At 52.6% G+C, this 26,280-nt stretch overlaps 2 protein-coding genes across 8 annotated transcripts; one reads left to right on the top strand and one right to left on the bottom strand.

The window, feature by feature from the left end:
• Positions 1 to 717: 717 nt before the first annotated feature.
• Positions 718 to 7,359, bottom strand: LOC119096419 (protein shisa-4). 5 transcript variants are annotated; one of them, XM_037219319.1, is made up of 6 exons: positions 6,582 to 7,025; positions 5,674 to 5,787; positions 4,988 to 5,124; positions 4,511 to 4,681; positions 3,961 to 4,090; positions 718 to 2,405 (listed from the first exon to the last, which is right to left on the bottom strand). In XM_037219319.1, exons 2-6 carry the CDS (start codon positions 5,700 to 5,702, stop codon positions 2,309 to 2,311), a joined length of 564 nt encoding a protein of 187 aa, XP_037075214.1. In that variant the 5' UTR covers positions 5,703 to 5,787; positions 6,582 to 7,025; the 3' UTR covers positions 718 to 2,308. The 5 variants fall into 5 exon arrangements, with proteins under 5 accessions (XP_037075214.1, XP_037075212.1, XP_037075213.1 ...); XM_037219317.1 differs by having other exon boundaries at positions 5,674 to 5,855; positions 6,582 to 6,670; XM_037219318.1 differs by lacking the exon at positions 6,582 to 7,025 and adding an exon at positions 6,460 to 6,531 and having other exon boundaries at positions 5,674 to 5,855.
• Ssu72 (Ssu72 CTD phosphatase) lies at positions 5,111 to 25,010 on the top strand. 3 transcript variants are annotated; one of them, XM_037219315.1, is made up of 5 exons: positions 5,111 to 5,206; positions 22,826 to 22,961; positions 23,173 to 23,456; positions 23,863 to 23,981; positions 24,439 to 25,010. In XM_037219315.1, the coding sequence occupies exons 2-5, from the start codon at positions 22,891 to 22,893 to the stop codon at positions 24,538 to 24,540; spliced, it is 576 nt and encodes a 191-aa protein (XP_037075210.1). In that variant the 5' UTR covers positions 5,111 to 5,206; positions 22,826 to 22,890; the 3' UTR covers positions 24,541 to 25,010. The 3 variants fall into 3 exon arrangements, with proteins under 3 accessions (XP_037075210.1, XP_037075209.1, XP_037075211.1); XM_037219314.1 differs by lacking the exon at positions 5,111 to 5,206 and adding an exon at positions 7,673 to 7,994; XM_037219316.1 differs by lacking the exon at positions 5,111 to 5,206 and adding an exon at positions 7,724 to 7,742.
• Positions 25,011 to 26,280: the final 1,270 nt, after the last annotated feature.

The raw sequence follows: 26,280 nt of genomic DNA, 5'->3' as shown, positions 1-26,280 counted from the left end.
GCAAGTTTGGACTCTCCCTGCTTCAGTGCACATGTAGATGCCTGAACAAGCCGACAAATGAGGCAAGAGTAGAAGGAATGGGATGGACACAGGGTGCCGCGAACTCACGGTAAACCGCATGATATCCCGGGCAAGACCAAGTTCGCATACACCGCACACCCCTTCGGAGGAATGTGTCCTTGTCGTTGCAGACGTCTCCACTGCGCGGCGGGGGCACGCCGGCCTCCTTTTACTGTGCCGCCATCAAGAGACGGGAGATTGGTGGATCCGCTAAGGGGTGTCCGCACTCACCGCAGCCGGCAGCACCGCCTCCAGGGGGCTGGCGCGCCAGCAACCCGCCACGACTCCAGAGGAAGCCGGCCAACCCACAGGAATGACAGTAACGTGACAGGAGCTATATGAGGCATGGACATACCCGCGGCGCATTCCCGGCGCGCCAGTCCGAACAACACCGGACGAGTTAGGAGTGGTGCGGTGCCACTCATGCGAGTTGAGCATGTTCAGCATGCGAGTCTGAGGCGTCGGTCCCAGTCGCGAAAGGAAAACGGAGCATGAGAAGGGAAATGACTACTCGCGCGCCCACGAGACAAGCAACTGGCCAACCAGTTTTGCACTCCTGACTAGGATGGATGATAAAGCGGACGGAAGTACAACATACGTGACGAATGGCAACCCAACTCTCCCCCCCCCCCCCCCCCCCCTCCTTCCCCTGCCGTGAACAGCAGCCAATACTGGAAAAAGCCAGCAAAACGTGTCTATCAAACGGTACACGTCGACATAACAGATGAGTGTCATCATGGTCAGCAACAGACTAAGTATGCACTCAAAAAACGATACCTTTTCCTTCTCGTCTTTTTCATACAGAGACAGCCAGCCAACTGTGGCCGATCCGATGGCACTGAAAGCCATCCCCGATCACAGATCCTGACATGTCTCCTACCCATGTAGGGACAAACACGTGAAACGAAATATAATAATATGCCGGCAATACACATCCTTAATGGAGGCCACACGACCACCTAATGAGAAGCCCCATTGCACCACGCCCAAGAACGCAGCTGAACCAGCCCGCCGCATTCACAGTACGCCACTGTTGATTGGTGCCTGACTGATGCCAGGAGACGGTTAAAGGTGCTGATTGCGTCCTACCGTGCCTCCAGAACACACAAATGACTAGAGCGGCAACGTTGGCTCACTGTCCGTGAGTCACAGCAATGTCTGCAGAGCCGCAGCAAATTGGTGCCAACGAATATCCTGTTTTTACGGGACAGCTAAAAGTCGCTGCTGGTCACAGGCAGACACGTAACAGAAGGTCGACACTGGCTTGGCCGGACTGCGCAGTCCACGGTGATGACAGCGTGGTCAGACAACCGACAAGCCTCGTCAGCTGTGTGTATGCCCTGCTCGCTTCTCTGAGAACGTCAAATAGGTCGCACGTTAAAACGGCACCCACATGATTACTAGAAAACGACACTGATACACTTCCAACGGCGAGCCTTTCAAGTGGTACATAGCCTGTCGCGCGTTGTTACCCAATGGAACGGCCCACACCGGGCCAGACACGGCTTGATGCTCCATCCTCCCAGCAGTTGACTACTGATGCACAATAGTCGTGATACACAGTACACGCCGTACCGGCTCGATAATCATGCAAAGTTATTTTAAACTGGGGTTAAGCACCTTCCCAACCTTGGGACAAACCACAGATATTACGGGCGCGTTTCATGCCTCGGATTACGTGATATTGGGACCATGACAAATTTTCGAGGCCGCATTCAGCAATATTACGATCGAATACCATCATCATGAATCGAACATAAATGGATCTTTGAGACCAAAGAAAACGCCACGACGTGACTGAAACCGGTGTTGCTGCTGAAACGTGAAACATTTATGCAATGTTACGGACAATTATGTCTCAATTATGCAATGATACGGACAACCGGAAAAATCAATTTGCATGTTCCGTTCAGTTTCATTCCTTGGCGTCGAAGCAGCCGAACAAATTATGGGGCTTCGCAAGAAATCCAACACTGCGAACGCGTTCTGGATGATGCTCTCCCTGTGATGATGATATGATGTGTCAGCGCACTGAGCTCTGAACAGCCCGGCTGGCGATGTCCTCCCGCTGGCGTGGTCCTAACAGCGACGGACGGCGACTCCCGGAGCCCCGGTACAGCCACCCCACCGCGCTCGGCTCCGATGGACACTGAAGCTGTGCGCCGTAACAGCCACACCGAAATCGGCCCGAGGAGCGTCACTGGCGTCCTGCCGTGACCCGATGTACGCTGCCAAAGCCCTTCTGAGCTCAACGACAACGACGGGTCAAGCTCGCGTCGCCTGCTGCTGCCTGGGAACACCACTGAGGTGCTACTGCCCGGTGCCGGGGTAGGGTGGCGGCGGGTCTGCAACACAGACAGCAACAGTGAGTGACACAAACCCGCCACAGTCGATACCACAACGGATCAATCGGTACCGCTGCACCGGATTGATCGATACCAGCCTAACGGATCAATCTGTACCGCCATAACGGATAAATCCGTACCGCCATAACGGATCAATCGGTACCGCCATAACGGATCAATCGGTATCGCCATAACGGACCAATCGGTACCGCTATAACGGATAAATCGGTGCCACTATATCGGATCAATCGGTACCGCTATAACGGATCAATCGGTACCGCCATAACGGGTCAATTGGCATCGCTATAACGGATCAATCGGTACCGCTGTACCGGACCGGTCGATACCAGCCTAACGGATCAATCTGTACCGCCATAACGGATCAATCGATATCGCCATACCGGATCAATCGGTACCGCTATAACGGATCAATCTGTACCGCCACAACGGGTCAATCGGTATCGCTATAAGGGATCAATCGGTACCGTCCAGCCGGAACCACAGAGCCGTGCTGTGAGGCGAGAAGCTGGATGCAAAGCTGCGATATTCTTTCTCTGACCAACAGCACTGGACATTGCTGATCTAAGAATGCATTGCGTAACAATCGCATTGTCGACGCGAACTGTGCTCTAATTTGTATGATGCTATCTGTCAGTATGTCTGTTTAACGCATCATCTCAGAAGTTGAGAATTCTCCAGCAACATAAGGCTGCCTACAATATATCCGTAAGAAAAGGCTTCAGTCCACGGTTTAAGGGAATTATGAGCCAAGACCTCTTATGCTGAGTTATCGGCACTTAGTATTCCTGAAGGTACTGGTTTAAGGGACGTCATAGAGCACGTCTAACCATATTGTCAATACTCGACGCTTCGAGTCGTGCTTATGCTCACGGTCCCGTACCTTAAAGCACCGCTTCAAACGTCGAACATTCCCAACATAATCAATATTTGCTTCAGAACGTCGTTTCACCAGTACCTAATGCCATTTGAATATCGATAACTCCGCATGGGCACTTTGAATTCATCGAGTACCTTAACTTGTACACTGCACGATGATGCAAACATCAGTTACAATATTTAAAGCACGCAGGATGTTCTGCGCCAGTAATGGTATTTCAGCTCACCTAACTTGGAGCTGCTAGCACCGCACCTAAAAACGTCAGGGTAGGTTAGCAGCCAACACCAGGTGGTCCGAGGGTGTTGGCGCGCACCACAAACACGACCTTTGGGGATGCCCAGTTCGCTCCCACACACCGTCGCGGATGGGCCAGACGCGTCGAGCAGGGCGGGCACGTCACTGACATCACTCCCGTTCGCGGATTGGGCAGAGATGGTCTTATGATTGGTACTGTCTCCTTATCCTGTGACGAACTGTCGGCGTCGATGAGCAACCAGTCACGCCTGAAGCGCCATTTCTGGAGGTTTGAACTCGTACTCAGAGCAAGCCTACGCTTCACACCGCCTCACAGGCCAAGCAGCTCGCTGCTAACTCCACTAACGCCCCCCCCCCCCCCCCTCCCCCCGGCACAGACGTCTGTGCAGGAGCTCGGCTCACCCCATGCGAATGTTGGAGCCGCTCTGCCAGGGCGCGGGGCCGGCCGGCGGCGGGAGGTGGGGCGCCCAGCCAGGTCCCGGCCCTGGCCCCGGCCTCGGCTCCAGCTCCGGCGCCGAAGGGTACCCACTGCCTGTGGGGCGCGACAGCGGGTCACAAACAGCCCACCGTCACCGGACGCGCGGCCGGCAGGCGCCCCTGCACGACCAGCAGCCGACATCCGGTGACGTCGATCGCCAAACCCTCGCGGAAAACCACTATCCTGGCCGCCACATGACGCCAGAAACTGAGCCTGAACTCTGCGCGAGCGCCGCAAACGCTCACGCAGAGTTTGGCGGTGGATCGAAACACGATCAAAAAAAGGTTGAAACATCCCACCTAAGCGCCAGAACGACAGTACTCTAGCGATATGCTGATGACTTATCACTTAAATTTCATTCCAAGGTAGCAAAGCACCGCCAAGTAAGACGTGGCGTGCCGTTTTTCTAGATTTTACCGCATGTGAGTTTTTCAGAGCTGGACGGTACCGGGGCTGACCAGAGCACCTGCATACCTTGCGCATAGCCTGTGGCCGCCGCTACCAGTGCCCCCGGGGCGGTGGCCGGGTCGTGCGCGTGTGCAGGCGGCGGCGGATGCACCCGACAGCCGCTATCGTAGCCGGCAGCGGGCGGCGGCGGTGCGGCCGTCTGCGCCGAGCGCACCGGACCCAGAGGAGCGCCGTTGTCTGGAGCGGTCACGTTGAGGAGGGGGAGTCAGGCGTGGCGGTGGCAGCAGTCAGGCGAGCGGCGAGAAACGCTGGACGTGATAGCACGGCAGCAGGCCCGGACAACTCCGCATAACTTCACGGACGGACAGCTTCCGTTGGACAGATCTGGGAGGGCGGCAGGCCCAGACACCGAAGCGGGGCCTCACAGACGGACCCCTTGCTCTGGGCAAACTGGCGAGCCAGGCGGACAACGGACCCCGATGATACGCCCGGGGACCTAACCGGACAACCAGCAGCCGGGGGGCGGCCGGTGACGTGGCTCACTGGTGCGTACGACGCGTCCCCGCCTCCTGAGCCAGCGGTGGACAGGGCAGCACGTGCAGAAGTAGCAGCAGACCAGACTGCCGACGGCCACCAGCAGCACAAGGCCGCCGGTGATGGTGTGCAGTGCCAGCAGCACCCTGGCATCGGAGACGGGTCAGACGGTGCTCAGCGACCGCACGCAAGGTGGCCGGGAGATGGGGCAGCCAGGAGCTGGGCCAGGTGACATGGAATCTAGACAGGCAGCCAAAGCTGGGAGGGCCTGTGGGTGTCACAAGATGGATACAGATATTTACTGGGTATTGCTTGTTGCATGGACACTTGCCCTGCTCACCAAACACTGTTGACTATGATGATTCTGCTGCATCTGACTGGCTAAAGAAAACTAAGTGACCTTCATCACCCAATGCCATAACAGGGCTGAGCCTGCATGCATTCTCATTGCCCAGGAAACATGATGCCTGATGTAGGAACAAGTTATGCAATGGTGTGCATGGATGGCCAATACCTCAGCCACTCAATGTGAAATGAGACAGACCAGGGCATGCCAAATGCAGAAAGTGACCAAACATAGAACCATATCACACAGATGGAGATAGATGCCCACACACTTGATGTGACAACCCAACATCACAGAGCAGCAAGCATCAAACTGCATTTCCATAAATAAACTTTGGCTTTGTACCCACGTTGCATTATCAAGAGGATCCTGGGACATTGTGTTGTAATCTGACTTTGTGCAGCACTGTAGTGTTTCTCCTGAGCTGCAAAAGTAGCTCCTGTCTCGTGCCTCCCATGAGTCACTGGCAAAAGCAATGGAGCTCCTTAGTCACTGACAGCAAAGTTATGGGAGAACAAAACTGCATGGCTCCTGCAAAAGATAACAACTTTAACACAGACAACATGACAAGCAAGACTTGTACTATTGTATTGTATTGTACTATTGTAACTGTACTGCACCTCACTCAGGCAACCAGGTTTGCACTGACTTCACCTGGGAGGTCATCACAATGCCTCAAGTAAAAAACCCAAAATGAAAACTAACTTCCAAAGGGCCTAGAGCCTTTCTATCATAGAGCAACAGCATAGCTGGCAGGGATAAAGTGGCCGGTCAGCCCATTGTAAAATCTCACTTAAGTCTCACAGTTTCCAGCCTTGGGCTGCACTTGGAGACTGCACAACCTCCATTGGAATTTTGATTCCTTAGCTTACTGAAATGAAGCATTAGTACAAAATCAGTCAGTTCCTTCAGTAATTGTCAACCTGATGTCTGCCCTTGTCGAACTGTACACCCCTCAGCCAAACTCTAAGCAAATACAATGCAAGAATGGCTGTGATATACATCAATTATCATCTGTCATGGTTTTTCTTCTATAAAAGGAGGCGAGCTACTTAAAAAAACAGCAAGGCCAAATGATGCCAGGCTTCATGAGAGACTCCCGCTGCCGGCGGTGTTCCAGGATCATGAAATGCACCATTGCTATGTACAAATGGGCCAAATCCTGGAAACTCAAACAGTCATAAGCATGACCATCACTGGCTTAGCACTCGCCAACTGATTTACGATTACGTCACAAAGCCTAAAAGTTACACCAACCTTTCAATAGTTCCGCGCAGGACCACACGAGACCGGACGTGACCAGGCGGAACTGGACCCCGCCGAACAAGACCGGACTGTGATTAAACTGGACAGGATGGAGCCGGGTAGCACGAAATGAAACCAGACGGACCGGACGGGCCGGATGGGATCAAAAGAGCTCCGGAAGGGACAGAGTCAAACCGGACGGGATCAGACGATGTCGGACGCAATCGGACGCGGCCGACGTAAATCAGACGAAGTGGAATGGGACCAGACGGCAACGGACGGCGCTTGGTGGAGCGTTATGAACCCAGACGTGGTATGGGACCGTACAAAACCGAACTGGATAAGTCTGGACGGGACTGGATGGAACCAGATTATGAGACCAGATAGAAGATGGGACCATGCAGCACCGGACGGGACTAGACGGGACTAGATGTCCAGTCCGTCCGGGTCCGTCTGATCTCGTCGACGGGATCAGAAGGGCCCCGTCTAGCCACACTCGATCCCGTTCTGTCCCGTCCCGTTCCTTTTACCTACGTCCCTCCAGATATAATTAGATCCCATCGTGCGTCAGTTTCTGTCTGGTCCCGTTGGGCTAGTCCAGTCCCATCCCATCCCAGGTCCCGTCCACCTCCATCTGGAAACAAAGTTTGCAGACCCTTGAACTGACCTTGACATTTCCTGTCGTTCTGATTTCTCATTTTCGGCTCATTAAAGCTAAATCCATGATGTATTTTCGTTTGCGCATATTTTGTTCATATTAGACGATTGGATTGCGAGAAAGCATGGTGGCACCTTTGTCTTCCGGCTTTCCTGCAAGAGGCGCTTGGCTAGGGTGCCAGCCAATTACGGAATGCTAAGTTTTGAAGCCGATATCATGACCTGACTGGGAAAAAATGTATATCTATACCAAACAAAATGTTTACGGGCTTGCAGTCTCAAACTGTTTCAAAAGCTTAGCAAATAGCGGTATACATGTATCAGCAGTTCACCATTACGGGCCAAATAAGCTTATGACGTCATTATTCGAGTCAGCGGAATTCGGGTGGACGATTATCCTTTCAGTTCCAAGGCCTTGCACCGTTATTGCCTTCACCAGCCTTGGCGTACACCACCCCGCACGCTGTCTGGAGGGTCGCAGGGGCTGTTTGTGGACAACGTCGAGATAGTTGGAAGGTTAAGACCAGGAACCCGATAGATCTCACTCCAGCGGTTGCCGTGTGGAGCTCAATTCCTTGAGGCGTGACTGGCTGCCGCCTTTTTATGTTATTGTTGAAGAATACCTGGACGGCGGCGGTGAACGTTCGGGATTTTTCGTGAACCACTTGGTGGCGAATGAGAAAGCTAAAAAGCTTAGGTGTATCTTTGATATAGTGAAGGTACCATTGAATAGCTAGACGTTTGGGTGAACACATTTCCAAACAGGATGTAAGTTATTTAGACTGGCCAGTATTGATGTGTACTGTACCTGGTATATGTGTGTAGTTCATAGTATCATCAAATTTCTGTTCAGCATATTTGATTATATGCATGTCATGTTTAGATTAATTCCACTATGCACATTGTGATGCCATTTATCTTGTATGTATGTGTATTGATTGTGGTAGCTGTTAGCAACTCAATATATATTTAAGAAATTTTCAGAAATCCTGATTGCTGTGAACTGAGAAATGTCCATGGAGCTTGACTTGACTGTCTATTTGTTTCAGATATGAACACCATTGAGCTTGGGATATTTAACATTTCACATGCTGTTCTCTCACTTCCTTGTGTGATCTTAACCACTGCTGATTAAAATTTGCTATGTACCTACCAGCAGGTTTTCACCTCCAAAAGTACATTCATTGCCCAGTCAAAAATGCTGATGATCCACAGCATGACTGCCAGCAGCAGTCCATTGCACCTTTAGCCCTCATCAATGTTCTATGTTGAATTGTTCCTTTCATTATTCTAGCTAATTGCATGAAAAGGCCAGCTGTGTCAGGCCTCATCTTTCCTCGCCCCATCTGGTAGATAATGGAATTTGCTGCTGGTGTCCATGTTTAAAGGTGTGTTATTTCCTAATCCACCACAAAAATGTTGAGCACAAAGATGAATGGGGAAAAGGCTGTAATAATGCAGACAACAAATCATGTCAAGTGGCTTTTGGCTGGTATGGCTAATGCCAGGGCAAGGCCTAATTTGCTGTCATATTTTTAAAAGGGCCTAAATGCTATTGTACCTTTCATATGATGGCCTTTAGGTCTTTCTGTCCTTGTACAGCAGACACAATTTTGATAATTATGCTGGTTATATGGGAGGGAAGCTCTTTCTATTGCACCAGTGACTTTATTGTTTTGTGTTCCATAGTTGGGAGCAGAAGTGTCAGTTTACTGTTTTGTTGGAAATTGCTGGGGATGAAGCCATTTGGGAACCAAGTTTCCTCATCCAAGAAAACTATTGCACCAACTTGCTTGTTAGATCTCATAACCCCAGTCACAGTAGTTATCCCTTTAAAATGATAATGCCTAGCAAATTTCATTTTGATTTCTTTTTTGGGACAAGTAAAATAATTTGCTTCTGAAAGGCCTGCACCATATATTCACCTTTCATGCTGCCCATGTCATGCAAAAGGCAAGTACTTTGAAACCATTATGCATCATTAACAGACAGCTTGTCAAAAAGGGAGCAAAGAAAAGAATGTGCTGTATGCTGAATGCATAGTGCCTTGAGTTTACAGACCTTTGCTTCAGCACATTCTCAAAAAATGATTGTTAAATAGGCTCAGGTCCTGAAGCGCAGATTGGCGGAAGTAACCAGTATTGTTAAATAGGCTCAGGCTCCGAAGCGCAGTGTGGCAGAGGTAACCGGTATCGTTAAATAGGTCCAGGCCCCAAGGCACAGAGTGGCGGAGGTAACATGTTCATCAGTCCGGGTGGACAGGTAAAGCCGTGCTTGTTGGAAATGTCAGATCCAGAGATGAGCTGCGCTGATAACTGCTTTAAGGACGAGTAAAAGCCCTTGACAACAGCTGCTTTGGCCGGCCCTGAAAAGCTTTTCATTATCTTTTTAGGTGATCATTTATCTTGTGTTGGTATCGTTAATGTTTTTGGCTGGGAGGGGACTGTCTGAGGCTTCATAGTTCACGTACTAAGTCTATCGGCCATATCAACGTATTCTGTATTTATCAACAACGGTGTGCGGTCGATTGGCCACTGTCCTGAGGAAAATATTAGGTCGGCATATGACACGCGACTGGTGACGTCACAGGTCATTCCAAATGCCTCGCAGATCCCAGTCAACGTCAAATAATCTCGGGTCCCATGACACCTGCAATAAGGATCGCTTAAACGAGGTTTCCTTGTTTGTATGGGGTGTTGGTCCGAAACAGCCATCTTAAAGATCATTCGGCGCAGTTCACATCACTACCCTTAATACCTTAACCCTTCTAGTGTCTGGGCTGTACGCCCGCGAAGATTTGCCGACCGTTTCGGGAAGACAAGTTCATTCAGGCATCCATGACGCCTCAACAACGTCATGCAAATTCTGCTGTTCCACTGGGCGTGCGGCGATCAAGGCCAAGAAAAAACGAACAATTGTCGATCCGTTTATATCTGGTGTTCGTGAGCACGATTCCCGGGTATAACGACCGGTCGTCAATTGACACTTAATCAAGATAATGCAAGGTGCGATGACGTAATCAAACAGTGACTTATTGTGGGGCATATCTACTGAAAAGAGAACATCGCTGTCCAGAGCAGTCACTTCCACTTGGAAAGTATACCAATAATTAGTGAGCTTGCTTCATCACATCTGATGCTCGCGTAGATATCTTCAAATATGGAATATTCCCTTTAGATGGAATGATTCACTTTGAAACCTGCACCGAAAGAAAGAAATGTAATTTAGTTATTATCACACTACAACGCCTCTGCAATGCTGGGGAAGTGAATGATCAATTTGTTTACGGATCAGGCCATGGTCACGATAAGCAGTTTTGTATCATTTCGTAGCGTGCACTGTCTCGCGACCTTTTGACCTGTGCTGACCGATTTGGCAGTCATTGGTCTGGAGAATGTGTCCGAACAGTGGATCGTTTTGTCACGAGCTGCACAGATGTGTAACCTTACGTGACGCTTTTTAGTGACCGGAATCGTTTTGTTGCCTTATGATTGCTCCAGACACTCGGAATTCAAACCGACTGAAGCCTCACGCCAATGAAATCTCAGTAACAGGGTGTAACTCGCATGGCTTCTGATAGTGGCCTATGCAACTTCGTGAACCTTCATTAGTGGCGGCTTGTCTGTGATTAGCGTGAAAGCAGACAACGATGAAAACCCAGCGTGGTTATCACACAGATTTTGAAAAGAATTTGGACTCCAGCGTCAGACCTTCCATAAAATGTACCATGTTTAAAGAGATTGCTGGGCTTGATTTAAAATAAACAAATGAAGCAGGGCTACTGGCCGCTCACAGCGTCTCAAGATACCTATGGGCGTGCTCTGATGGCTCTGCAGATACCGATGCCAAATTGCGTTGGAAAAGGAAAGTAAACCAGTGGTCTCTCCCTTGCATCATCTTCATCAGTGCCAATTTGGGACCTATCTGGCGGTCGCTGCGCCGGCACCGCTGAAGGCGGTTGACGCTCCCAGCGTTGTCTGCTGCCCTGTCCCCGGCTGTTCCAACCGCCGCGAAGGTTCGAGCCGGACCGATCTCTGCACTGGTTCCGGTCAGGCCGGCCGCTGTGCTGGCTCCGGTGAGGCTGGCCGCTGTGCTGGCTCCGGTGAGGCTGGCCGCTGTACTGGCTCCGGTGAGGCTGGCCGCCGTACTGGCTCCGGTGAGGCTGGCCAATGTACTGGCTCCGGTGAGGCTGGCCACCGTACTGGCTCCGGTGAGGCTGGCCGTTGTACTGGCTCCGGTGAGGCTGGTCGCTGTACTGGCTCCGGTGAGGCTGGCCGTTGTGCTGGCTCCGGTGAGGCTGGCCGCTATACTGGCTCCGGTGAGGCTGGCCGCTGTATTGGCTCCGGTGAGGCTGGCCGCTGTACTGGCTCCGGTGAGGCTGGCCGCTGTACTGGCTCCGGTGAGGCTGGCCGCTGTATTGGCTCCGGTGAGGCTGGCCGCCGTACTGGCTCCGGTGAGGATGGCCGCCGTACTGTCTCCGGTGAGGCTGGCCGCTGTACTGGCTCCGGTGAGGCTGGCCGCTGTACTGGCTCCGGTGAGGATGGCCGCCGTACTGTCTCTGGTGAGGCTGGCCGCTGTACTGGCTCCGGTGAGGCTGGCCGCTGTACTGGCTCCGGTGAGGCTGGCCGCTGTACTGGCTCCGGTGAGGCTGGCCGCTGTGCTGGCTCCGGTGAGGCTGGCCGCTCTACTGGCTCCGGTGAGGCCAGCCGCTGTGCTGGTTTTGGTGAGGCCGGCCGCTGTGCTGGTGTGGAGAGAACGGCCATCAGGGGTCATAGTGGAGTCGGCCGCTGTGTGTGATGGGGCCAGCCGCTGCGGTAGTGCTGCCGCGGCCGGCTGCCGCACGGACTCTGTTTCGGGGTTTTCCCGTCTGGCTGGCCGTGATGTGGTCGCGCCAAAGGACGTGCGGTCCTGAATGGGACTGAACACTAGATAATGCAAAATGCCAGTAATCAGTCGTGTCAGTTATTAGTGAATTTGTCAGAAAGCAGGCTTCAGATGGAGCTGGGTGGTAGGGTGTCGGTTGCGAGGGAGCCGTTGGGGCCGTACTGTGGTGAGTAAGCCGCGTGGCGGCGAACAGGAGTTGCGGGGGTGGATTCCCTGTGGTACCTGCCCGTGCTGCCAGGGTGCGAGGCAGGCGATGCCATATGGCCTCAGAGGCTCAGTGCGTCTTAGCGAGTGCGTCTTGAGGAGGCCACAAGTTGCTGCAACCGCAGATAAACTTTGCTTACGATTGCATTTCAAACGGGTCTAGTGTCACGGTGGCTGATGTGCGACACATCTGCTCCGTCTGGTGTGTTAAAAGTCCATCGAAATGCCTCGGGTCGTAGTCGACTTGCCCCAACGATGGAAGGTGGGGGAGGTGAGAAAGCTTTTCCTGTGGTGACATTTTATCCTCGCCGCCGCAGTTGGCGTTTGTGGCAGTAAGGGATTTTTTCTCTTTTGCTGTTCGATGCATACCGAGGCTCAGGCACCGAGGCCCGGGCGGCCCATCGTGTGCAGCCACGTGCGGTTGCCGTGTGAGAGGTCATCACAGGTGTAGCGTTGGGCTGCGTGACCATGGTCACTTGCCATACCGGATATATATATATATATATATATATATATATATATATATATGAGAACTGAAAACGATATTGGTAAGGATTTTTTTGCTCAGCATTTGCTGCGGCGTTAGTTACTCTTGGCGATTAGCTGGTTTGGTCGGGTGTGATCCTGACGCATATCCCAATTTTGGAAAGGTTGGCATAGCTTATGGGTGCTTACGAGTTTGTGCCGGTTTCGACAACACTTGCTTTTTGTCTACATCAGGGCTGGAGGGAATTCATAAGGCTTCCAAGTTGGCAACCATTTTGATAGCAAAGCGTCAACCAACACATCGATTTGTCGACGCGTGCGCCGGGCGCTCTATCAAGTTTCTTTTCTTTTCCATGGCGACTTACTTTCGTTGCAATCAAAGAAATAGGCATTGGTCGTTTAGAACAAGAGCAAAAGGTAGTGACTTTTCATTTCTCTCCTAGTCATAAAGTTGCCACTTCCTACTTCGGAAAGACTGTGTTATCACGATTTGGAACGCTGCGGGCGAGCTGCGTCATCTGGAAACGCTCCTGACGAATTTGTTAAGCGTGGCATTGAACAACGCATTGGTCGGATGCAAGTATGGAAAAACTGATACGTATCCAGAGGCACAGTTTGAATTTGCGACAGCAACTGTACGAGCGAGTGACAGTACCATCGCAGTACGAACGGACTGACAAGTCCACAAGCGTTATCGGTACATGACCTAGTGTATCATTGAGCCAGCGGTGTTTGCTGTGGTGCCCTAAGCAATGGTTTAAGCTAGGTACCGTGCGTATTTACTCTGCTATCCGCCAGTCTTATTACTATATTTCGGCTGTCGGGCGTGAAATGTCGCTGCCCATGTACTGCCTGTAATATTTACAGATAATGCCATCGGCAATGGTTTTCTAAAATGCATTAGTTTTCTAGAAGTTAAAATGGTTTTCCTGATCATCGGATTCTGGACAAAACATTCAGTAGTGCGGTGGTGAAAACTGCCCGTACGCCATACAAGTCCCGGTCTCCTCTAATTTGAACATTTGTGAACATAGTCATTCTTCAAGTTCAGACATGCCAGCTTTTGACCGGGGGTCCTTACTGGCCCCAGGATCCAATGATTCTCTTGACAGGTGTTGGAGGCGTCAACTCTGAGTCACACGCGGTAAGCCCATATAATGCAACAGGACTCCTTCCTTGGGTGGGAGCCATCGTCGCATGATTTGCGGTAAGCCATCTTGGCGCCTTTATGCCTTTAATTCGGAATGGAAACCCGCTGCGCTCAAGAAATTTGCATCTCAGCGACCTTCCTCTTACAATTATTTTTTCCCAAGGCGCCAAGTGGGTGCAAAATGAAATTGGGTTATGCCCGTCAATTTGAGAGACCACGTATCGTGTTTCCCCCGCCGTTAAGTCACCATCTTTTTCGTTCCCTTATTCACTTTGAAAATTCTCACCGTTTTACATGGCGGCATGGACGAACCTTAACAACTAGGCGCTCAGCGCGAAGTGACTGCACGTGCAGTGGCAACTTTTCCTTTTTGATTTCCTGCCTGGTAATTTTCTGCGCTCGCTGGGTTCCGGGCGGAACAATGCTTATGCCGCATTTGCTGTCTCCTGCTGCCGTCTTGTGATGTACGCAGATACGTTAAGGTTCGTGTTTTCATTTCTTTAAAATGATTGCTTGGACGGATGCTTGGATGTCCCTTGGGTGCTGAGCTCCATGATTATTATTTGCACCAACCTTGGCCCCAAATCTGCTGTCCTGAAGTAAAGCCCCACGTGTTCATTTGTGGTAATTTTGCGTTTTTTGTCATTTGATTCGGCTACTCATGCTGAATTCGGTTATTTAAACCACCAGTTGACATTTTCACAAACTTTTGGGTCTTTCTCTTAGATACAAGCCTGTGAACATTTTGACTTTTGGTTTAAATTTCCGAATTCAGCATGAAAAAAACGAATGAGATGACCTAAAAAACGCAAAATGGCCAGAAATGAACATATGGGGGTTCTACCTTTGGACGGCAGAAATGGACCTCAAGATCACCTCTATTCCAGAAAGTCTTCTGAGAAACTTCTTCGTGTTAGCAGACTGAACACCATTCCATATCGTGTTCCAAGTCAATTAATCGGGAAAGCGCGCATGTGAAATTGCACTGAAACCTGGGAAAGTGGAGATTACCAGCGCGTTTTCTTTTGGTCCGAAACATCTGTGGTAGAATCCTCCAACAATGGCCGGGATCTAAAAGACACTTCTTGTGCTAATGTTGCAGTTTTGGGGCTTGACTGGTGACTCGTGACTCGATCACAGTCTACGCTGAATGCTCTGTGACCTGTCCCGTCCACCATACTTCATTGAATTCCGTATTTTCTACAACTTTACTTACGTCACGTCATGTGATATTTGCCACGAGTTCGGTTGTCGAGTGTCACGTACTTCTTTGACCCGATGTCAAAATGTTCAGAGAAAACGCCGCTCAATTAAAAAGTAGGACATACGTCGGCTAGAGGTTGTCCGCTAGCACCAAAATTTGTCCATTCGAACTATCTATCCATGCTCCTGTGATGCGCCTTTCCGTTGTTTTCTTGCCTATGTCGTGACGTGCCTATTCTTTCAGCTTTCTGGAGGGTGCGATTTCATGTGTGATTCATCGCTTAGTGGCGATTTGCTGGGCTTTGCGAAGACCACCCGACTGACATCAGGCCTCTCATAAAGATTCCACGCTTATTGACGCCTCCTTGTTGGGGCTTCGCGTCACTTGATTTCGTGCTACCGTTACGTCGCCGGCTCCGTAAAGACGCGGACACGAACCGCAAGCTCAGTCCGTCTGGCTCCAGCAATCGGCCCGGTCCGTGGCACACGTGCCCGTCTGACCATCGCGAGCTCAGAGAGCGCCGCGGCGGCCGGAGCTGTTCCCTCCGTGCAGCGGTGGAGGGAGTGAGAGCGACCGCGGCTCTGACAGGTGCCGCGACTTGGCCGGCGCGCGATCCGGCGCCTGGCCTCTGGCGTCGGCACCCTCCGGGGCGTGCTGAGCTCCCCGTCGCCAGGTAGGTCCGGTGTCGCCGGCCCGGTCACGGGGCGAGGCGAGCCCACTCTGGCCCTGACCCCGTGACCCGCCGTGAACAGATTGGACCCGGTCCATTTGTGGTAGAGTGGTCCAGCCGTTATGGGCATGGGCGCTGGCTCGTGATTGAGCGGCCGAGCCTGCTCCTTTAGTGAGCCGTGATAGCCCTTGGGCTTCCTGCGCCGGAACGCCGTGAAGGAGAGATTGAAGCCGTCGCACTCGTGACCTCTAGTCCGTGACATGGCGAGCGAGCTTGGTCCGTCCGTGAACCGCCGCAAAGTGATCGAGCCCTGTCCGGCCGTACCCGGCGATAGAGCGAGCGACCCAGTTCTAACTTTGTGGCGAGGCGACCTGGCTTGTCGCGCTTTTGAGTCGTGCCGAGCGGTGGTGCCGGCGTCACCGGTGACATGCGATGGCGCGACCGAGCCCTCCGCACCCGTCAACGCTAATTCGTGCCGAGCGGTGGTGCCGGCGTCACCGGTGACATGCGATGGCGCGACCGAGCCCTCCGCACCCGTCAACGCTAATTCATGCCGAGCGGTGGTGCCGGCGTCACCGGTGACATGCGATGGCGCGACCGAGCCCTCCGCACCCGTCAACGTTGATCCGTGGCGAGCGGCGGAGTCGGAGGTCCGTGAGAAGGACTTAGTCCCTCCGTCGGCAAATCGCGAGTGGCCCGCGGTAGGGGGGGTGGAGGCGGATGCGCCCGGCGCGAGCGAGCCAGCCTGCTTCACCATGACATTGGCGCGGAGCAACGCCTCACCCGCTATGCCGGACAATATTGCAGCCAGTTCCCGGTGGCTAGGTGACCGGATCTGTGTCAACCAAATCGTCCTCACCAGCGACCTGAGAGAAAGCAAACGCCGGGCTTGCCCACGTGCTCGCTGCGGTTAGACGGCCCAGACTCCCTTTCTCGCAGCGAGGCTTCATGCTGGCTTCACGAGGCACGCAATGGTGCGATCCGGCGTGCCCGTTGCCTTTCGGCCGTGATAAGGCGACGGAGTCTGTGAAATCCGCAATGCGTGAGAAGACGAATCGAGTCAATTTTCATCGGTGGTCCGTAGTAAAGCGGCGCAGCTCACTACGCTCGTGACTCCATATCAAGCCCGCCTCATTCCAGAGCAATGATAAAGTGACCGACTTGGTTTGTCCCGTGACCCCGCGGTGATGGGAATTACTCCGCCGCATCCGTCATTGGGGAACCGGCCGGGTTTTGTTCCCTCTTGACACTGATACGAAATACCGTTGGCTTGACCTGTGGTCTGGATAACCTGAGGTACGGACATCATAAAGCCTGTCGCGGTTTTAGAAGCGTGATCGAAATCCGACAGCAAATGGGATATTTTTTCGGGCCGTAATGCGATGTTTCGGTAGTGAAAGGAATGTTTCACGTTTAAAGATATGGAAGCAAGCATCAGATATGATGAAACAAGTTCACTTTCAACTATTGGTATACTTTGCAAGTGGAAAAGACTCCATTAGACAGCACAGTTATCTGTTAAGTAAATACGCCGCTCAATGCCCCAAGGTTTGATTACGTTATTGTACTTAACACAATCTTGAAAGCCAATTGACGGCCGTTATGCCTGGAAATCGCGTTCATGAACGCCAGATATGAACGTCTCGATAATTATATTTTTTCTTGGCCTTGATCGCCGCATGGCCTATGGAACGGCAGGATTGATATGACGTTATCATAATGTCATGAATGCCAAGGTGATTTGAAATGCTCACCCCGATATACCTTACCCCATTTTCGCAGATGACTGGCTCAGAAGCTAGAGGGGCGTGGGTCTTAGGAAAGGTAGGATTGTGAACAGCTTCGAGTGGCCTTCAAGGTAGCTTTTTCATGTTAAAGCCGCATCTAAAAGTGGAACACTTCCTTTAACACCGATCTGGGGTTGTTAGATAGAAAGTGTTATGCGTGTGCGGCAGCAGCTGTGTCTTCTTTCACGAGAACTAGCTCAGTTTAAGTATTCTGGCTTTCAAAAACGTCTGGCGGGCGGGTAGCCGAACCAGCTTTACGCGGCGATCTTCATCCGTGACAGAGGCTTATTCGCTCATGGTATGGCGTCACAACGGAGCTTACTTCGATTGGCCGTCTGCCTGCAGGGTGAGCTGATAAACCCTCCTCGAGGTGCCCTGGCCTCGCCGGTGGGTGGAGCCGAACGTGGAGCTTAGGCCCGGCCGGACGGTAGCCTCTAGTGGGGCCAGTGGGAGTGGTGCATTTGGGTCCAGGGAAAAAGCCGTTATGCGCTGTCCGATTTCGACGGGACTTGTAAAAATCGAGGCTAGGTCCGACGAAGTCAATCTCTTGAAGCTCACAGTGGTAGGCCAAAACTTCGGCATTTGATGAAAAGTATGGCGCGAGTGTCTTGGTGCAGCTTGACTTGGTGGCGGTAAAACAACGGACTCTACTACACTCCTGGCCGGTGGCAATGCAGCCGAGCATGTTGCATCTGCGGCCCGTGATGAGGGGACAGTTCATCCATTTGTCATCCGATATGCTTCACCAGGACCCAGAGGACTGAGAAGGAATCGGTTTTATCCGCGACCCTTTGATATAGGTGGGATGTCCGTGATATCCACGATGCCTATCATAAGCCTACTTTACCCACAACCCATGATAAAGCGAGTCGGCTTCACCCGCAGTAATGCTACCGAGTAGTGTTCGTCCATGAGCCGTGGTAAGGCGAGTGACGCGGGTTGGCGCGCGATCCGTGACAGGGCCTCACCTTTGACCGTGGTGTGGGCGCTTCAGGGACCGCGGTCCGGGACGTCATTCAGCGATCTCTTAGCTGTATAGGAGCGGGGAAGAGGATCGCGAATACGACAAATGAGTGTGGTTGTTCGTCAATAGCTGGTATTAGTTGCAGAGATGCAGTGTGCATTTTTTTTTTGTCGTCAAAATATCCTTCGCTTGGTGGAGGGGGTTTTGCTGGAACAGTGAAAGAGCCGGCTGTAATTTTTCATCAGCGAAAAAAGAAGGTACGACGTTCCGCATTCAAGTGCCAAATCACGCGTACGTAAAGAAAACCTCACAGATAAATCTGGGCATTCTGTGTGATAATAATGTCATTACTACTCTGGTGTGAATTTTGTACAAACCCTAAAGGAGGGCTCTCGTTACCTCATTGCGACATCGCGTCCCTTGAACTTGTCCGTTACGATAAGAGAAGTGGCGATATGACGCACGGTGGAAAGACTTTTAAATCGATTCTGCACTGCAACTAGACCTATTTTGCTGATATCCCACCGTTTTCACCCACGTTCAGTCCAAATCCAACAAAAAACTTTGTTTCGTAATTTTTCGCATCAATCCATGGAAGCTCCTTCCAATTTCACCCAGCATGGCATACGAAGCATACACAAACAGCATGTCTTAGGCTAGTATTCTTCGGTGGCCTTCAATGCGTTTCAGTGCTCTTAATGTATCCCGTTGCTAATACGTGTGAGGACATTTTTTCAATCCAACTCAGTTCACTCACTGAATGAATCGGTAGTCCTGACATTTATCGGGACAAGAGAGCTCTTGCGTTGATGTCATCAGAAGCGTCATCTTTCTTTTGCTCGCCGTGCGCAATTTAACTACAACAACGGAATACATCTTCGCGGTCTGTTTTGGGGTGGTTGTTGACTGACCGGTCAGGTCTTGCGGAAGCCTCAGAAGCGGAGTTTTCGTCACCACGGCTTTTCAGTAAACAGGCCTAGATGAACTCGCCTTCAGAAACGCGGGGTGCACTTTTTGGACGCCCTCTTGAAGGAAATCGAATAGACCATGCTTGTACTAGAGTTGGCGGTGGGGTGGGGGATAGGGCTAGATGCTTTTTCTCTGTTCTCTCTCTTTTTGTTTATTATCTATTTTTATCTATATATCTATATATCTATTGTTTGTTATCTAACTCGGTTCCATTTTATGGCTACTTGCAGACGTCTACCTGAATCCCAAGGATAGGCCTAGGATCCCATAGGGTTCCACGTTGATGGGATCATTGGGATCTTTTGGGAGCTCCAGGTTTATGTCTGGTGATTTGTGCGTCCCGGTTTGTGTGTTTTGGGTGCTTCGCTATCCCATCTGCTTGTCGCCGTCCGTCTTTTTAGATCGTGAGGTACATCTCTATTCAGGGTTATGCAGCAGCTTCATCACAGCCTGAGGTTTTGACGTGCTCGGAGGGCATTCCTTCCCATTCATAGCGCTTCGAAACCCGTGTCCATAGTAACCAAGTATAGCAAAGAGCATTGGTAGCCACATATATTTTTAAAAGATTTGATCCGAACCCTTTGAATGGATGTCTTTCAGGAATCAGAGCTCACGCTAAGCAGTGCTTGTTTTTTGAGCCCTGACCCCTACCACCCGATCGCGCAATTCCATGTCAGTTATGACCGTCGCCGGTGTACGGGTACGAGTATACAGGAATGAGGAAACCGGAGAAGGGATTTCGAAACGCTTAGTTATGTTCTGAATGCTTAGGTTTGTGCAGTATTTTAGAATGCAGCGTGGTTTCGGGGCTTCTTTGTGGACTATCACCTGTCGTGCCCCGGTGAACGTGTGCCAGACTCTGGGGCCGTTTATGTTTGTCTGTCTCAAAGGAGATAACACATGAATTCTGGGTAACATTTCGTGGGCGATGACCCCGTGGTGGTGGTGGTTTCTGGGCTGCGAAGTTTGTCAGCGGGGCATGAAAGCATCCAAACCCCGGATTTACTGTCGCCTGGCGGACTACGGCAGCTAGCAATTTGTTGATGTTATTTAACAGCACCATCAATAACTCATGTTGGCTAGGAATTTGACGTTTGGAACCACGCTGACGACATGAGAAAGCGCCGGAAACCGCTTACTTCTCCATGTGCTCCAGATGTGGTCTGGTGAATGTCTCCCTACCAGCGCATTCGCTCCGTCCACTGTCAGCTATCCTGAGCGCTTGCCATACGACAACGAGCTGCATTCCATCCAGGTAGAGAGCTCACTGGCAGCCCTGGGCGCAAAATGACCGTTGCAGTCAACGCGCCCGAAAACACCAATGAACGAGAAATCCCGGGCGGCCTAAAACCGGCGGCATTGGGATGGTCACGTCTTCGGGAGATGGCTGAAGGAGTATATGCGGCCTTCAGGGCAAACGGAGCGCGTGATATGCGCTCTGCAAGGGCTCCACGCGGCGGGTGCGCCCCGCACTTTTATTTCCCACCGATAACGTGGGCAATAACTATAGTGCCAGGCCTCCTGAATTGGCTCCTAATTGATCAGTACAGGCAATGGGGCTTAGAGAGCTTCCTAGCGCGATTGAGAGCGGGCAATGCAAGCGCCGAGTTGCAATGTGGCTTCGTGAGGGGAAAATTCGAGGCCATTGCACATTGCCATTTTAGGTAAAACATGAATTATCATACAAAACGAGAGTAAAATGTTTTGACAGTTGTGAGTGGTGATACTCGCGTCACGTGACAAGGTGCGTTCGCTCCTTCTTCTGTCGTGGTCTACCGAGTGCTACACGGCTACTGTCGCGGCATTCTAGCAGTTTGATGCGAGGAATGCGGCGGGGTTCTGTGTGCGGCGGAGCTGAAAGATGTGAGGCAGCGCTTGTGTAGCAGCTGTCGAGGATGTGTCCGACGGCTACAGTCGTACAGCACCGCTCAGGCTGGTGCTTGTATAGCAGCTGGCGAGGATGTGTCCCGCGGCTACAGTCGTGTAGCAGCGCTCAGGCTGGTGCCTGTATAGCATCTGACGTGGATGTGCCCCACGGCTACAGTCGTACAACACCGCTCAGGCTGGTGTCTGTCTAGCATCTGGGTGTCTGTCTAGCAGTCGTGTAGCACCGCTCAGGCTGGTGCCTGTATAGCATCTGGCGAGGATGTGCCCCGCGGCTACAGTCGTGTAGCACCGCTCAGGCTGGTGCCTGTATAACAGCTGGCGAGGATGTGTCCCGCGGCTACAGTCTTGTAGCACCGCTCAGGCTGGTGCCTGTATAGCATCTGGCGAGGATGTGTTCCGCGGCTACAGTCGTGTAGCACCGCTCAGGCTGGTGCCTGCATAGCATCTGGCGAGGATGTGTCCCGCGGCTACAGTCGTGTAGCACCGCTCAGGCTGGTGCCTGTATAGCATCTGGCGTGGATGTGCCCCGCGGCTACAGTCGTGTAGCACCGCTCAGGCTGGTGCCTGTATAGCATCTGACGTGGATGTGCCCCGCGGCTACAGTCGTGTAGCACCGCTCAGGCTGGCGCCTGTATAGCATCTGGCGAGGATGTGCCCCGCGGCTACGGGAGCGGATAGTTCACGATGTTTAGACGTTGACCCGGCTTAGAAGTAGTGCCGGCCTGGCAAGTAATGACAGTTGGGTGATGTCGATTGGGCGGGTCGGGATGTTTGGGAAGCGTTGGTCAGGCAGGCCTTCGGACTTGGGCAGCGTGGAGCCGAAAATAGATATTTCCGAGTAGCGTAGCTCCGACGGGAGATAGCCAAGTAACTTTTGAGAAGCGTTGACCAGTTGACCAGACCAGTTGACCAGTTTCTTGAACCAAAGTTAGTACAACTTAAAACGGCATTGCTTCCACGATGCCGTTGTTAAACTGCATTGTGCGAGCACACAACCTCGAAGCAAAACCGTTTTTAGTGTAGTTTTTACTCATTGATAAATAGAACGAGCCGGTGACGCAAGAAGTGTGGCTTCTAAACGGTCATGACTTAAATGGAAAGGACGCAGAGTGTGGAAGTTTTACGCTTAACATTTCGCTCAGGACATTTATTTCAGGTAAGCTGCGGCAGACCCGTCCTGCGTCTCCCGCTTGCAGAATGTGCTTTAGGTGGTCTGTTCCAGACTAGTCGTATCGGACGTTTCCTTCACCTCGGTTCTCCGGGTGGAGGCGGAGGTCATGGAATCATCTGCGGACCTCGCTGTTTCAGGACGGCGCGCACGTGAGCGGTCAACCCGGTGACTTGATATGACGCAGCGGCTTCAGCTCTAACCAGCGCCGTCTGCTTGGCCACAGATTCTGTCGGAGCGCGTCGCCCCTCGCCGCAGTAGCGCCGCCGACGCCGCCGGCCTGAGCTCGCCATGGGGCTCCGCTTTGCCGTGGTGTGCTCGAGCAACATGAACCGCAGCATGGAGGCCCACGCCTACCTGAGGTAGGTACTGGACGCGGCCGGCCAACTGGGACCACGCGGCCATCAGCTTTTGCTAAGTTCTGAGAAGGTGGCATGGGATTGGAGGGACACCATTTTTTTTTATAGTGGCCAGGTGTGGACACGGCGGTCCGGCGGCGAGATGACCTGCAGCGGCCCACAACCTGGTACTGCCGTTGTCTCCAGCTAACCCCCCGCTTGCGCAACTCCACAGCAAGAAGAGCTTTACGGTGCAGTCGTTCGGCACCGGTGACAAGGTGAAGCTGCCTGGCTCGGCGCCCAACAAGCCCAACGTGTACGACTTCGGCACGTCCTACGAGTCCATCTACCAGGACCTGCAGGACAAGGACCGCACGTTGTACACGCAGAACGGTCTGCTGCACATGCTGGACCGCAACCGACGCATCAAGGCCGGCCCGCAGCGGCTGCAGGAGTGCCCCGACAAATTTGACGTGGTGGTCAGCTGCGAGGAGCGAGTCTACGACCAGATCTTGGAGAGTGAGTGTGCGCAAGAGGCGGACTCGGATTGCACCGTGCTGTTCATGGGATCTGCGCTGGCCAGCGACCTGGCGGTGCTCTGACACTGCGAATGTATGTGACACAACCAGTGGAATGTGTGCAGACGGTCGAGGTGTCGGTTAGGGCGCACTGTTTTGTGCTCGTTTTGAGGTGCGGAGACTAAGGCCATTGCTCGCTTCATGAAAAGGGTGCGCGTTGCGAGAAGTCATTCTCAGCGCCCGGCCTACGAGAAGCGCAGGCCTCTGAAATAATGAGGTACGGGCTGATAGCCACTGCCACACTGGGGTCCCTGGTGGTTCGCTGATCTCGTACGCCATCACAAAGTGTATGGCCGCGCGCCCGCGTGTGTTTGATCCGAGCCTGACCCCGTGTCACTTCGCCGCAGTGTTCGAGAGTCGCGAGCCGACCGAGAACACGCCCGTGCACATCATCAACATCGACATCCAGGACAACCACGAGGAGGCCACGATCGGAGCGTTCCTCATCTGCGATCTCTGCACGCAGGTGAGGCCGGTGCCGCTCGTCGAAGACCCCAGCGGGTCGGAATGACCCCAGACAGACAGACAGACAGACAGACAGACAGACAGGCAGGCAGGCAGGCAGGCAGGCAGGCAGGCAGGCAGGCAGGCAGGCAGGCAGGCAGGCAGGCAGGCAGACGGGCAGACGGGCAGACGGGCGGACGGACGGACGGACGGACGGACGGACGGACGGACGGACGGACGGACGGACGGACGGACGGACGGACGGATACGGACGGTCAAACTCCATGCCTGCCTGCGTGCCAGTCGTTTCCGACTATTAAAGTCAGGTTTGGTTGTATGTGTTAGGTATCCAACGAGTGGTGATGGCGCGTGTTAATGACTCTTCAAGCATTTCGTTTGTTTGAGAGTGTGATGCGCGTGCGTTCTTTGCGCTTTCCTGTGAGGACAGGATATGTGGTGACAGTGTCCATGTTTTCCAGCTGGAGGAGTCGCAGGATTTGGAGGACGACATCGATGAGCTACTGCAGGAATTCGAGTCCAAGGCCAACCGGCAAATACTGCACTGCGTCCAGTTCTATTGATGTCCGTCTGTCCTCTCGCGTGGTCCCGCCAGCGTACACTGGCTGGTCAAGTGTCACTAAAACTGATCTGTTGACGAGAACCCTGGATAATTGAGATAGGCCGGCTGTGGTGTGACGCGGACTCGCGCGTCACTTGTGGTGCCCTCTGAAGTTATTTTTGTGTTGTGGTAGGCTTGGCAAGCCTAATTTCCGGCTCCGGGCGATAGATGGCACGACCGGCTCTTGACGCGTGGCGGTTGCGTCCTGATCGCAAACTGCGGGCGTGTTTTACGCCTTGTGACCGTTTGGTACGTCCGCAATGGAAGCGTGACATGCTGTTTGTTGGAGTCGGCTGTACTGTATATGAATGATGTCGGATGCTAGTATCCACATCCGGACTGATTCACCATGTCACGTCGCGAGTTACGGCCCCGTAACCCAACACCGGCCTTTGTTGGCGAATGGATTCGTAATACACGTCTCCCTCTGGATGGCTTTTATCGCGCGCGTGGCCTTACAACAGCGTTATGTGCTTTAGCATCGTGCATGCGGTGATGCCGGTGGTGTGTTACCTGCAAACATTTAGGACTGCTACAGGTCCAGCCCGCTGGCGAGTCGCGAAGTATTCGATGCAGTTGGCCTTTCGTAGTTAGACTTCCAATGCAAGGTTCATGCCCGGCGCAACTCCAATAATTTTTACAAGCAGATGAACAAAACGTTGCTTCAAGGAAGTGTATTGCAAATGATCTTCATCGTTGCGCCTGGAGACAGCGACGCACGGTGACGCGACACTTATAGCATCCCAATACAAAGTAGACCACGTTCCGCGCTGTCCCCTGGCCTTTAACATTGTGTTCCTTGCTGCTGATCCTCGGCAATGGCCGCTCAGGAAAGCAAAGCTGATGGGCTTCAATGGGGGTGTTCGTCCAATGTATTCAGTGTTTACAAGGCTCATTGTGAGGCCATCGATGAATGCCGCACTACCAACACTGCGGTCGGGGTCGAAGCACAGTCTTAACAGTCAGGCGCCGCCTAGTGAGGTGGCGACCCGTGACGTCTCAGGTAAGCGCATAATGTCCGCCTTTCCAGAGCGCCCCCAAGTCCAATATGAGTAAAAAGCAGAATCAACTGATTCGTTGGTATTGTTGTTTGGCCTTGTTTGAGCCGCGTTGACAGCCGCACTCAAAATCAGCTGACTCGGCCCATACAGACAGGGCGCACAGCATGGTGCATATAGACAGTATTCCATTGCCCGAGTGATTGGTAAATTTTAATATTTAGCACATTACTTCTAGCACACCATCCACATGCGGTCGAGAGCCACCTGCTTGCTCGAAATACACGGCCGTCATCAGTGCATCGGCCCTTGCTAGGCGTTGCTATATAAACAACCGCGACTTGTAAACAACCACACTTCACCCTCGGCCAAGTAAGGAATGGGCTTTGGTCGTGCCGTCGCATGTAAGTCTGGTGGATGCGGCGTAGGTCGAACAAGCTTACTCAAAGTAAGGAATGGGGCTCCATTTGCCAGCGAAGAATGAATTCCAGGCGAATAGAGGGAGTCTTGGCCAAGGAGGCCAAACCGACGGCGCGCCTGTGGCGCCCGGCCAGAGGCCAGGACAGCCCCTTCCTCCTGGCCACTGATAGCGGCGCGCCCACTTGGCACCAGGACGCGTACACTGGCCAGGCCAGCATCATTGACGGGGCTCTTCAATACGGCTGCTTGGTGAGGGACACTAGTCTAGAGGCATGCACGCGGTC

This window comes from Pollicipes pollicipes, unplaced genomic scaffold, assembly GCF_011947565.3.
Source record: "Pollicipes pollicipes isolate AB1234 unplaced genomic scaffold, Ppol_2.1 Scaffold_4295;HRSCAF=5057_pilon_pilon_pilon, whole genome shotgun sequence".
NCBI classification, from domain to species: domain Eukaryota; kingdom Metazoa; phylum Arthropoda; class Thecostraca; order Pollicipedomorpha; family Pollicipedidae; genus Pollicipes; species Pollicipes pollicipes.
Note: the sequence above shows the minus strand (reverse complement) of the source record. Positions and strands in the feature narration are given on the sequence as shown.

Coding starts and splice junctions, on each gene's coding strand:
- LOC119096419 (XM_037219319.1), bottom strand. CDS start 5,702: ATGTCCCAGGATCCTCTTGATAATGCAAC. Junction 4,682..4,987: donor GGGACGCGTCGTACGCACCA/GTGAGCCACGTC, acceptor TGACCGCTCCAG/ACAACGGCGCTCCTCTGGGT. Junction 4,091..4,510: donor GGCCACAGGCTATGCGCAAG/GTATGCAGGTGC, acceptor CGCGCCCCACAG/GCAGTGGGTACCCTTCGGCG.
- Ssu72 (XM_037219315.1), top strand. CDS start 22,891: ATGGGGCTCCGCTTTGCCGTGGTGTGCTCGAGCAACATGAACCGCAGC. Junction 23,457..23,862: donor CTACGACCAGATCTTGGAGA/GTGAGTGTGCGC, acceptor ACTTCGCCGCAG/TGTTCGAGAGTCGCGAGCCG. Junction 23,982..24,438: donor TCTGCGATCTCTGCACGCAG/GTGAGGCCGGTG, acceptor CATGTTTTCCAG/CTGGAGGAGTCGCAGGATTT.